The sequence below is a fragment of the Sinohyriopsis cumingii genome, chromosome 1 (assembly GCF_028554795.1).
Source record: "Sinohyriopsis cumingii isolate HCF-2022 chromosome 1, ASM2855479v2, whole genome shotgun sequence".
Lineage (NCBI taxonomy): Eukaryota > Metazoa > Mollusca > Bivalvia > Unionida > Unionidae > Sinohyriopsis > Sinohyriopsis cumingii.
The window spans coordinates 71,915,134-71,927,991 of record NC_142961.1 but is presented as its reverse complement, the minus strand read 5'-3'; the positions used below and the strand labels follow the sequence as shown (position 1 = coordinate 71,927,991).

At 34.9% G+C, this 12,858-nt stretch overlaps 1 protein-coding gene across 1 annotated transcript in view; it reads left to right on the top strand.

Moving 5' to 3' along the window:
- Positions 1–12,858, top strand: part of LOC149807102 (inositol hexakisphosphate kinase 1-like) — a 63,427-nt gene that overhangs the window by 30,531 nt on the left and 20,038 nt on the right. The window contains exons 3-5 of the mRNA XM_089961986.1: positions 3,243–3,471; positions 7,361–7,539; positions 8,232–8,407. Of these exons, the coding sequence (XP_089818112.1) occupies positions 3,243–3,471; positions 7,361–7,539; positions 8,232–8,407 (584 nt within the window). The remainder of the gene's footprint in view (positions 1–3,242; positions 3,472–7,360; positions 7,540–8,231; positions 8,408–12,858) is intronic.

The following is a 12,858-nucleotide window of genomic DNA, read 5'->3' as shown; positions in this document are numbered from 1 at the left end:
TCTTGTTTGTGAGTTAAACTTGGTTTTTCCATAGGAAATCTATTCCATTGCAGTTTAAGTGGGGTTTTAATATAAAGATCTTTGGTGAACAATTATACATTGGAGTTCATTAAAAAAATTCTATACTTTTGGACTTGTTAGTAGCAGTTGATCTCAATTTATTAGGTCTAATGGAAATTCAGCTTGGAAGGACACTGTGGGGTCATAATGGGAATTTTTGGGGGTACGGGTATATTGTAACAATGTTAGAAGTGGTTGACCTCAAATGGCTTACTTGTTGAAAGTGGCTGACCTCAGATGGCACACATAGTATCCAATATGCCTTGTGTACATACTGCCTAGTATCTTTGTGCATATGAGATTTATATATAAAGCATTACCTACATCTCAAATTATTTTGGTGGTGTTGGTAATTTTCATGTATTGTACTAATGCTATAGATGGTTATAATCAAGGAAACCAACTCAATATAACACTAAAATAGATGTGACTAAAGTTTTGATAAAATCATGAAACTATCCTAGAATTTTACAAAACTAGGTCCTGGAACATTAAGATTAAATTGGCTTAAAGTAGAAGTTGTACTAAAATTACAAAACTCAGGCAGAGACAGAGAAAAATCCAGAACATTACATTTAAATGGCAGGGATGAGTGTAATGCTAAACGTGTGAAATTGTACTGGACTTAGCAGAGACTGAAAAGTCAGGGAAAATATTTTAAAAATATTGACATGGGCTAGAACTACATAAATTCATAAGATTGTTCAGATTTGAGCAGGCTTTAGTGGGGACTGAAAAAAATGTTGGGGAAAGAATTTAAAATATGTCAAGGGGAAAATTAATACCAAAATTTCTTAATACAGATATTATTGGAGATTATAAAGCAATTTCCTCCACTATGTAAAACAATTTTAATAATTTTAGTTCTTTTTCACACAAAAAGGAAATTACTATATTTAGGAAGAATGAAAGATTTCCAGACAAATATAAAAATTGCGACAGATTTTTACATATTGTGAAAATATTTTATCTTCCTAAAATTGTTACAAAAAGTCATGAAATGTATTGGTACAAAATTAACAAGCTTCATGCTATTTGAAGCGACCAACACCCCTCACTTAATAACTAATGAAAAAGTAGTGACCAGTACCTAGTTATATTGTATCCAATATTCTAAATTTACTATTTAACACTGCATACTTACTATCCAGAATGCAATTTTTTGGTCTGCAAAATTGTTGGGAATACCTTATCCATATGAAAATTAGAAAGACAAAGATACATTTACATTTTCTTTGGTATTTTCTTGTGAAAAAAGAATAACAATTCAATTTAATAAAACACCATAAAGGTCAACTGTTTTGTATTCTGAATTTCTGTTATGGTATAGATTCTTCCTCTTCACTGTTTTTTTTTTTTCTGCTTGTCTCATCTTCTTTACTGGAATGAGTCTTTACCGGAATGAGTCAATCTTCCATTCTACTTCTGGATGCTGCTTCTCTCCTTCCTTGTTACCTTTGAAGGCAAATGTTTTTTCCTGACATTGATAGGTTAGAGCTCTATGGTCTTGAACTAAACACACGTATTAGAAAAGAGTGAAAACCAACAAGTTTTGTAAAATTAAACAAATAATTTATTTTATAAGAATACAAGGTGTAAATTTAAAAAGAACTTATTGTCTTGTGAATTAAATCTGTTAGTTCTAAAAGTTATATCTCAAGCCCAGCGGTGTTCCAAATGAATTCCAATTTAGAATTTGCTGATGTACCAATAGCAATGAATGTGCCAATGCACCAACAGTTGTGATGTATCACAATATAATCCAAAATGTCTTTGAATGAATTCAAAATAATCTAAAAAAAAGGTGTTTTAGTCCAAAAATCTAGAGTAATTTGCAAATCAAGTGAATAATTTAAATAAATCCTCTCAACTGAATGTAACTAAAATTGATTAATTTTAATACTGATTCCACATGGGATGTTAAGGTAGGAATGAGCAATTCCAGTATAATGAACTTTAATATGAAAACATGGAACACAATTTGGGAACCAGAATGAGGGTCAAAAGTTCATTTCCAGAAAATTCAGTGTTATAGACAATCTTGTATAAATCCCCACTACTCTGTCTTCTTAATGGAAATTTCCATCAGACTAAACAAAATGTGTTGCTAGAAAATTATAATGTCAGAATCAAGACTTTATATAGTCAACATGTTTATTCTACTATATTATACATGAAGGCCCAACTCCTACCCTCATTTGTGGATTAAAGGGAATCACACAATACAATTTATTATAACATATAGCCATGAGCAAATCCAACACAATACAAATTAAATATACATAACAGATAACAGATCTTTGCTGCCTATATTTTTGTTTACCTTAGAGGTTCATTTTCCTTGAGGAGGACATTCTAGAATTCAGATTCCTTTTTTTTAACAGATAAAGCAGGTACTTAATTTTATGTTGAGTAGTTAAACACACATACACACACACACACATAAATGCAACCACACACACATTACATTAAATATGGAAAGTTTCTGGCTTTAAAATCCATTACAGAGTGGAATACAGTATTAACCAGTTGCTTAATTTGTTTCAGTAGTTTATTGAGGGTGGTGGAGTCAATGTGATGTAGATATCATTAGTATTCATTTCTGAACAGTGAATAATTGATCTGATTTGAAATATATTTGTGGCAAAAAAGAAGAAAAAATTATTTTTCTGTTCTTGGATTTAAAAAAATTAATATGAAAATTTCTCAAAAAGGCAAGTTTTAAAACTACAATAATGAAAAGAATTTTTGTTATTGCTCTTTGTTTTATTTTCTAAATGTCTCTACAAATATTGTCAAGATCTCTGAATATTGATGTGATCTTTTGTCCTGCCTTTGAGCATTGAAAATTTAATCCACTGAAGTTGATGCAAACTATACAAGGAATATTTTGAATTGAAAATTTTCTCTGATATTCAAATTTCAGTATTTGTATTCCTCACTTTAGCATTCTTTATGATCTTCTTTTTAAATGATCTTCAGTCTTTTTTATGATTATTTCTTTATATTCTGATGTATTTTCACATTCTGATATATTTTCATGATGAAAAATACTATTTCTTTCCAGTATTATTTTTATAATAATTTGTCAAATAAAGTTACAACATTTCAGCTTCTGTAATAGATGTTCAAACTTTGCTTTAAAAACGAAATATTGATTTCAATTTTTTTTCTCTTATCAGGTGTGATTGAAGTACAGTTGCATGAGGACAGTGATGGTTATATCACGCTAATGGGCTATCCACCATCAGTGGATGCTTCAGAGAACTCGTCCGACAGCCAGCATTCCTCACCTAAAGACTTCATTTGGGCTCGATCCCCAGCCTCAAGTGGAAGTGAAACAGACAACACTGCTAGTCCATTGCTGAAAACAAGGAAAAAGTACCGAACATCTTCACCAGAATGTTGCAGGTATAGTTGAGTGTGGGACATTATCATTTTATTGGTATAAATTATAGAGTAACAGCAGATAAATTTTTTATTTGATAGAATAGTTCCATGGACAAATTTTGATCAGGATGACCACTTCCAACTTATCTAACAGGCTTCCTTAATAATATAATTAAAACATTTGTTAATGGTCTGATGATAATTGTTGCAAATTTGATGAACTGAATAAGACCTAAAGATTGTTAATCCACACCTAATACTAATGTCATGTAAGACAGTGACAAAATTTTGCGTTTAGATTCAGTTATCTTACTTATGATTGGGCCGAGTGGTCTAAAGCGCCCTTCGTTATGGATCACTGCCATCTCACCTCTGTCTGCGGCGGTTCGAGTCTAGGATTCAGCCAATGTGGGTATGTGAGAAAGCTTGCCAGTAGCTTCTCGTGGGTCGGTGGTTCTTTCTGGGGTTTTCTCGGGTTCTTCCTCCACCATTAATACTGGCCGCCATGTATAGCCTATCGTGTGCTGAAAAATGGCGTTAAACCCCACAACAACAACAACAACTTATGATTGGATTGCACTTGACGACATTTCATTGCAATTTGTGTCCATAAAAGAAAAACATTCCAGCCCAGTTTATCTATGTTTTGGTGTTCCACAAGGATCTATTCTCAGTCCCTTTCCCTTTCATTCTAATCACTCAGATGTGTGTGTGTGTGTGATTTGGGATTTTTATTATAGCTTTAACAATTTTTCAGTCATATCACTACAATGTCTGCAGTGTGGCAGTTTGTAGTGATGTCTAGCACTGGGGCATCATGCCACAGACATGCATGATGTCCCACCTAGTCACATTATCCTGACACCAGGCCTACCAGTCATAACACCAACCTTTTAATGCTGAGCGCCTAGCGAGGCAGCTGTTTGTTCATTTTTTTAAGTCTTTGGTATCTCATTTTTAAATGCAATGGTTTTATGCATATTTTATTTAATATGAAAGCATACAAATGGATTTTCACAACTAATTCAATGCACATTTTGCAATCTGAATACATATTTTGATCTGTTAACATTCTAGAACTTTCATCTTTGACCTGAAGAGTCTTCAAGATGTTGAATAAGGTAATATATGTACATACAACTGAGTCATTCAATCAACATTTGGAGCAAGACTTCATATTCTTATGAAGAAAAACCATTCCGTCCCCATTTTCTGTTTTAATACGAGACCACTTTTTATTTATAAGATTGTCCACAAGGCTAAAAATCCTCTTGGAACAAACACTAGGTGCTGGCACTGCAGTGAATTGATGCAAATCATCTGAATCCCATCTAAAACCATAAATGAATATAAAACATGTCAAAACTCCCCATTACATTTTATGTTTGTTTGAACAGTTGTTACAGAATCTTTTATTAAAATGGAAGTAAATGTAGTATATTATAATGCAAAATCATATTTATTTATCTGTGTTGTTGTTTTATAAATATTATGGCAAGACTTGCCAAATAAAGATTATAAAATCAAAACAAAAATGCCTTCATTCAGGATCATGTACTTCTTTTACTAACCACTGAATGTGTATTCCATTTTGCACAAATTGCACATGAATCAAACAATTTGCATAATATCACAAATTTAGCATGGTATGTACTATCATTTCTATACCTGTATTATTAAAACGTATATTTTGGGTTTATTCCAACTCGATTTTAATAATAATTTAATAAATGTATTGGTACCATAAGAAAACTCAATCATAAATGGGAATAATTGCATAAAAATGTAAAAAGATTTGAATTCACAGTATTTTTGTGTATTGCAGGCATCATGAGTTAAGAACATTACCCACAGATTGTCAAAATTTTTTGTATGTTGCATTTATAAGATGACCCCTATCCTGCATGAATAAACTTTTCAGTAAAATAGATCAACTTATAAGCGAGTTTATTTGGTAATTTTTCACATAGGATACTTATAAATTAAATAACTTCTTGGGCAAATTATAGGTCTAAGTTTTGAAATAATATTTATGCACAATTTTCTTAATGAGGAATGAGATGCATGTGCATGCACACATGAGATGTGCACAACAAGCTACAGTATAAAACAGAACAGTGGTGCAAATTGAATGTTATTTCTTCATTATAAATGGCATTAATAAGGCACATTAGTTGAATTAGTGTATAGGTAGCATCACCTGTATATTCTGTTTCAAGTGTTACTATCTGAAATTGGGCCATAATTTTGTTTTTCTTAGGGTTGGGATTATAAATCTTGGTAATGTTTTTGTTACGATAAGCAGTGTACCGCTTATCACAAGTCTGTGCTGTCCAGTATAGGAGTACTGCTCCCATCATAAAGTCGTTGTTGCTGTCCTGTATAAGAGTACTGCTTCCGACATAAAGTCCTTGTTGCTGTCCAGTATAGGAGTACTGCTCCCATCATAAAGTCCTTGTTGCTGTCCAGTATAGGAGTACTGCTGCCATCATAAAGTCCTTGTTGCTGTCCAGTATAAGAGTACTGCTCCCATCATAAAGTCCTTTTTGCTATCCATTGTAGGGGTACTGCTCCCATCATCAAGTCATTGTTGCTGTCTACTATAGGAGTACTGCTCCCATCATCAAGTCATTGTTGCTGTCCAGTATTCTGGGTTATTTAACAAGTTCTAAATAATAATTTCTTCTTAATCTGATTATCCAGTTGTTAAATGTCATTTTGTAGTCACTTTTTTGGTATGTTCGTACACTGAAAAACTGTACTGGCTTTCAAATCATCAGCCTCTCAGCAAATCTTTGATAACATGATTCTGCTAAAAATCACTTGAAGCTAAATCTTGGGCTGTATGGAGGATTTGGCAACCTTTGAATGCTGTACTTACTCAACAGGAAGCTGGTGAAGATGGCAGATTTATGTGCTGGTGTGTTGTCATGTAGTAAGTGGATGCCATGGGTAAATGTGCTGGGACTGGTGGTTCAGTAAGAAATACCGACCCTTGGGAAGCTACTGGCAGCTTTTTCTCATACCCTTATTAGTCGATCCTGAGATGGCAGCGATTGGTAATGATGAGCACTTTAGACCACTCAGCTACCCAAGACCCCTTTGGGAAAAATTGTGTCGTCATACTTTCCCATCATTGTTAAAAGGGGTTAGGAGTCAACTGATCAGTTGAAAACAACAGATTCCTCAGGGAATCCCTGTTCTGCAGCTCAAAATTTGATGTGATATAACCATTAGAAGATATTTCCTCAGCCAGTTGCAAATTGCCCCCATTAACGAATGAATTGCTGCCTACACTATGTAAATAAAAAGAACAGGTAATTACTGGTAAATAAAAGAGGCACTTGTATAAACACCACTCAAACAAAATGGAGCTACTGTCAAGTTGCAAGCTACAGTTTACATGCCCTTAGACAAATAACCTTGCAAAAGTTGCTTGCCTTAAGAATGAATTTCTGATTTGGACCACATGGACAGGGGATTACTGTACCCTTGATATTGGGTTAGATAGCTTGAAGAACAGGCTACAGTAGCCCAAATAACAGCAGTTAGTTTATTTTACTTTGTTTTCTTCCAACAAAATTGACAAATGATTTGTCATTTGGGAAGAAAGAAACCATTTTCTTTGTGATAAAAGTTCTAAATCATAGTAAGAGTGGCAAGTCAGCCAAGCTCTACTTATACCCACATGCATGAGTACTGAATACGATGGTGGGCCTATTATGGCATCCACAGTGCTCTTCTTTGAACTCTTGCACTGTTTGTAGTTAAAAAGTACTAATAATTATGGTCAAAATGAGGTTAAAAAAGTTGGCATGAAAAACATGAGGGTCCTATGATTCTTAAATATCTGTGAAAGTTGATGCTTTTCTGTAGCCTCCAGACATAATCCTTCTTGCTTGTTTTCCAGTATTCGTCTTTTGAGGAGTGGAAGTATTGAGGTTAGCACACAGACAGACAAAGTATTCCACAGTCCTGATCCAAAGTCTGGCTTTAAGTCAGCCGAGGGTTTGAATCCATGGAGTCTAAAATGTCAGAAGAAACAGCTGGCCAAAATGAGGAAAAACAACCAGGACTCTGACCACTATAGTATCCTTTAGGCATTTCTGAACTTTAATTCTTACAATAATTGTAACATCTTTTGCATCATTGGAAATGGTAGAAAGACATTACAGAACACAAATGGTACATGAAAATTCAAAACATTTCGAAGCAGGACAAGATAAGGTGGCACAATTTGAGTACTGTTTAGAATGGAGTGAAACTTTATGCTGACCTGGTATAACAGAAAGAATCAGTATGATTGTCAGCAGTTTTTAGGACTCTTTTTTAAAAAGATGATTGTTGGCTGATTATAAATGGTACAAATATTAATGTTATGATGGGCAATCCAAATGATTGCAAACTTTACCCAAAATGATTGCAAAAGATGTTCTATGTACTGTATTTACAACTTTTAAGTGTCATAATCATGGTAGAATTATTTGCTTTAGTTCACCAGTCCATCATCCATCTTTCTTTTTAATTTAGTAATTTCCAATCATTTCACAACAATCTCCTTGAATTATGAACTAATATATAGTGGAAAATGAACATTAACTTGGCCCTTGAAAATTTGGACAACTTTCACAAATAATATATCGCTGAAACATTTTAAAATCGGTGCATGCATATTAGACCCTTCTAAAAGAAATTGGGTGGGGATTTGGCATGGATAGCACATTGGTTACACTCCATGTCCATCAAAATATTACACCAGTTAAACCTCAACTCCTGTCTAGAATTTATATTATTGGAAAATGTTGCAGCAAAGTTTAGCTTTCCATGTATACTGGATCTCAAAATGGGGACTCGGCAGCATGGAGACGATGCCCCAGAGACCAAGAAGATGAGCCAGACGAGGAAATGTAAAAACACAACTTCAGTTGCTATAGGTCTACGGTTGTGTGGAATGCAGGTAAAGAAAGGACATAAGGAAAACAGTTAAAACTTACAAAACATGGATATCAGATGTTGCAATATTTTGTTTGCTGTCTTAAATGAGTTTCATTATACCTATATCTGTATCATCCCTTGTCTAGTGTGTGTCATCATGACAAGGGCATTGGACATGTAGCCAGATGGTAGTTTTTCAGTTCCCATAATCAGATCAGCAAGGATCAGCTAGCTACCATTGTGTAATTGAGCAAGACACTTTACTCAATATACCTCAAGACCTTAAAAAAGACAAACATGAGAAACCAAAACCCAAGTTTTTATAGAGCATTTGTCATAGATCAGCACTGCAATTTTGGACTTTTCAAAAACCACAGAGCCAAATTTAATCAAACTTGGTAAGAATGTTTCTCAGGGCATTGTCTGCCAGAATTATGATCTTGATGGTTTCTCTAGCAACAGTGTGGCCGCCACTGTAACCAACTGAAAAATTTTGTTTTGACATCTAGAGATGTTTTTATCAGACTTGGTTGGGGTGCTTTTCAGGACATGCTCCGTCAGATTTTTTTATAAATAGTGGTTCCACAAGCTTCCATAGCAACCAGGTGGAAAACCTATGTTTTGGATTTTTCTCTTGAACAGTTGAGCTTACCTATCAATTATTTAGTTTCATTAGCAGTCAGATTTGTTTTTCTACCTTTAGAGTAGCTGAGCCAATTTTCTGAAATGTGGTTGGAAAGTTTCTTGGGATATGCTGCGCAAGAATTGAGTTATGGATTGTTTCCCTAGTAATGAAGTAGATTCTATGTAAATATTTTTCCAACTTGCCCCAAAAGGCTTGAGTTTATTTTGATTAAACTTGAAACATTTGTAGCTAAAATGGTCTTAGACCATGAGAGCTTAAAGAATGACCTGTTGAATGTTATTTGTCCATCTGACCATTAACACAAGTTTGTATTGCTACTCCTAAACTACTTGGAAAATAGCTGTGAAACGTTTACACGCATTCATCCCATGGGCTAATTGGTCCTAAATGAAATTTGTACTGTTAAGATTTCCAGTAAATCTTGTTATTGCTACTTTTGAATGGATTGTTATATAAACATGGGATTTTCACTAAAATACTTATGTCTAGCAGGGTTTATGCTATCTTGAAAAGTGCTTTAAGTTTGGTGGCTAACATGAAAAGTGACTGAATTTGAGGTTGGGTCAAAAAGTACTGGTAAAGTGCCTGAAAATGCTCTTGAATTTCAAGACAAACAAATTTCACTGAAAACCATTAATTTACTAACATAAATATCAAGATAAAATGAAACCTCCATTTAAGAAACTTCTGTATCTGAACTTCGTAGAATTTTACTTCTGCTGAAAATGTCAATTCATTAGCGTTTAACTCTGAAGCACTTATCATTAGTATAAGTAAAGACTTGCAGTAATATCACTAGATCAGTGAGAGAATGTGCTCTGAAGTCCTATGGCAAGAGTGAAAAGCATAATAAGAATGAAATGTTGACATTAGAAATGAATTTAGAACGTTTTTTGCTTTAAACTTGCAAACTCTAGGAGGATGATACTTTTAAATAAGACTGCTAATTTCCAAACTAATGTAGATGAGATGACTGCACATTTACTCCCATGTCCCAAAGTCCATTGAACTTCAGTATCTTCTATTAGGCCTAGTTTAACAAGAAAATGTTCCTAAATTGTTTTAGAATCAAATGCCTAATTTGAAAATTCTGTAGGCCCTACATGCCTTAATTAACACTATTCCTAAGCTTATATGCAGTCATTTATAGGAGCTTGAATTTTATTTTTTTTGTCTTTGACAAGTCTGTGTGTGTGTGTGTGTGTGATTTGGATTTTTAATGCAGCTTTAACATTTTTTCAGTCTTATCACTACAATGTCTGTATTGTGGCAGTTTATAGTGATGTCTAGCACTGGGGCATCATACCGCAGACATGTAGCTTGATGTCCCACCAAGTCACATTATCCTGACACCAAGCCAACCAGTCCTAACACTAACTTCTTAATGCTGAGCACCAAGCACAGCAGCTGTTTATACAATTATTGTAAGTCTTTGGTATGACTCGGCCGGGGTTTCAAACCCACAACCTCCCGCATCACTAGGCCACAGGAGCTGTCCCTTGACATGTCTTTTAAAAGTGCTTGAATTTTTTTATAGTATCTGTATGAACTATCTTAAGTTGGTTCTAATTGTAAATGGTGCCAGTCTCGTATCCATATTGTCCACCACAGCAGCTAATATGAAAATCTTTCTATCACTCAAGAATATCAGAGATGATTTCAGCACTTTGCAGGTAAAAGGAAGAAATAGTCCTATCTTGAATTCCTGGAAATTCTTCTCAGCTAGTAGAGCATCAGGCCCTATGAGGCACATGTTAAGTACATTTTCTGATTTATGTGCAGGGCAGTTCCTCGAAAAGGTGTGGCTTCTATAGCAGCCATGTTGAAAAGCTAATTTTAACTTCTTCCATAGAATGCCTGACCCAATATTTTTATTACATTTGTTAAGAACATTTCTTAGAATATGTTGTCAAATTTTTTTTCTGAAGTTGCTTCTCTAACAGTAATGTGGCTTAATAAGTAGGTGGAAAACTATTTGCAGCTTCTTCTACAGAATGTTTGAAAGTTTTGAGTCAACTTTATTTTTTAAATACATTACCCAATCATAATACCTTAGGAGAATCACAAATACAGCGCTTCCAGATACTACTTTCAGCTAATGGAAGCTAAAGGTTGTCTGCCAACCTAGATGGCAGTCAGGCAGAATGATCTTCCCTTAGTTATAAGGATTGGCAGCAAAATATATAAATCTGTCATTAACTACTTCTGCTTGTGCTAAGAAGCATGCTGTCATCACCAGAGACCTTGCAAAAGCGAGAATCTATGACTAAGATATATCATTACAAGTTGGAGTAGTTTTTCACTTCTTAGGAAAGTATACTCTATCTATATTTCCAACTTATTCTATTCATATGTTGATAAAGCTTTGCCTTTCCATTTTGCTATAACTTTGTCATCATCACACCTTTGGTATTTGCTTGGGGAGCCTGAGCGAATTCTCATTGAAGTTTGGGCTATAATTATTTTCTCTACATGCAAGTCTCTAGCAGAGTTCTAAAACTCCTAAGATAACGTGTAATTCTTTTATAAACTGGTACATATCAGGGAGTTCCTATTCCAAGACATTTGTAGTGTCTGGGCGGCAACGTCATTGATATTACCTGTACAGGTGGTCTGTGGGCCATTTTCCCTACTGAGAACTGCCTCATAATGGATATTGTCGCACCTTTTTTGCAAGTATCTATAACAGTGCCACAGTTCCCTTTTAGGTGAAGGTTTTTGTGTGTAACATAGACACTTGTGTACATTTCTGTATTTGTTCTGCTCTGGTCAGACAAATACAGGCAGTCTTTCAATACACAGTTTACTCAGTCACGTCTTGCTCATGCATGTCTCTATAGGTGACACTTGAGTGCTGTTTACTGGCATAACCATTCCATTGGAGATCACTTAGTCACTCGCAAAGGTAGCCTATGCAATTGATTCAGGCTACAATATATATATATAAGCATGCATGTTTTATGCCCTTAACAAAGTTCTTATATATGTATAAATCGTCATTTCTGGTACATACAGTTGAGATTCATTTACCATGGCATCCTTGACCTTCCCTAAAGGTAGCAATGTAATTAAGATTGTCTGCTCTCACTATTTTCCAGGTAACCATCATATGGTATAGCTCTGCACCCACTCTGTTCAAGCACAGGTCGAGGCCTATTATCAGTTTGTTTTGTCATTATATTTCACCTGTATGCTTCATTGCTTTATTAAACTGTTATCAGATTTCTAGGTCAACGTTTTCAGATTTGTCTTGGCACCAAAATTATATTCAAAGGACAGGTGCTGGGCTACAGTTTAAACAAATTTGCTTTATTTATCCTAGAACTATGAGCAAAGCCACAAGGGAGATAATTCAGCCCTTACCCTTCAACCATGAAGTGTCTGAATTCTGCCCTCCTCTTTCCACACCATCAAAAACCTGGTCCAGACCCCCTACATCTGTTTATCTTATGACAAAATGGAAGAGTCCAACTTCAGTAACTTCTTGAAGAGTTACGGACATTCTGACCTGCTTTCATCACCAGTTTGTCAGGAGTTGTACCTTGGCCAAACACCAGTATTTCATTTAGAAACCCCAGCAGTCGACAGTGTTACCACCACTCGGGGAATGACAAAGCCACTGTCCAAATGTATGGACTGGATGGGAGTCGGTCCCTAGAATAGCCCAAGTACTGAACGGAGCTGCTCAACACACTTTGGCCAGTACTGCAGGTACAAATTTACTGTTGTGGCATGCAACTCAGTGATCTCTGCTTGCACTTTCCTGAAGGACCACCAGAAGCTAAGCTAAGAGCACATCCTATATCCTCTAACCTTCTGTTTAATGA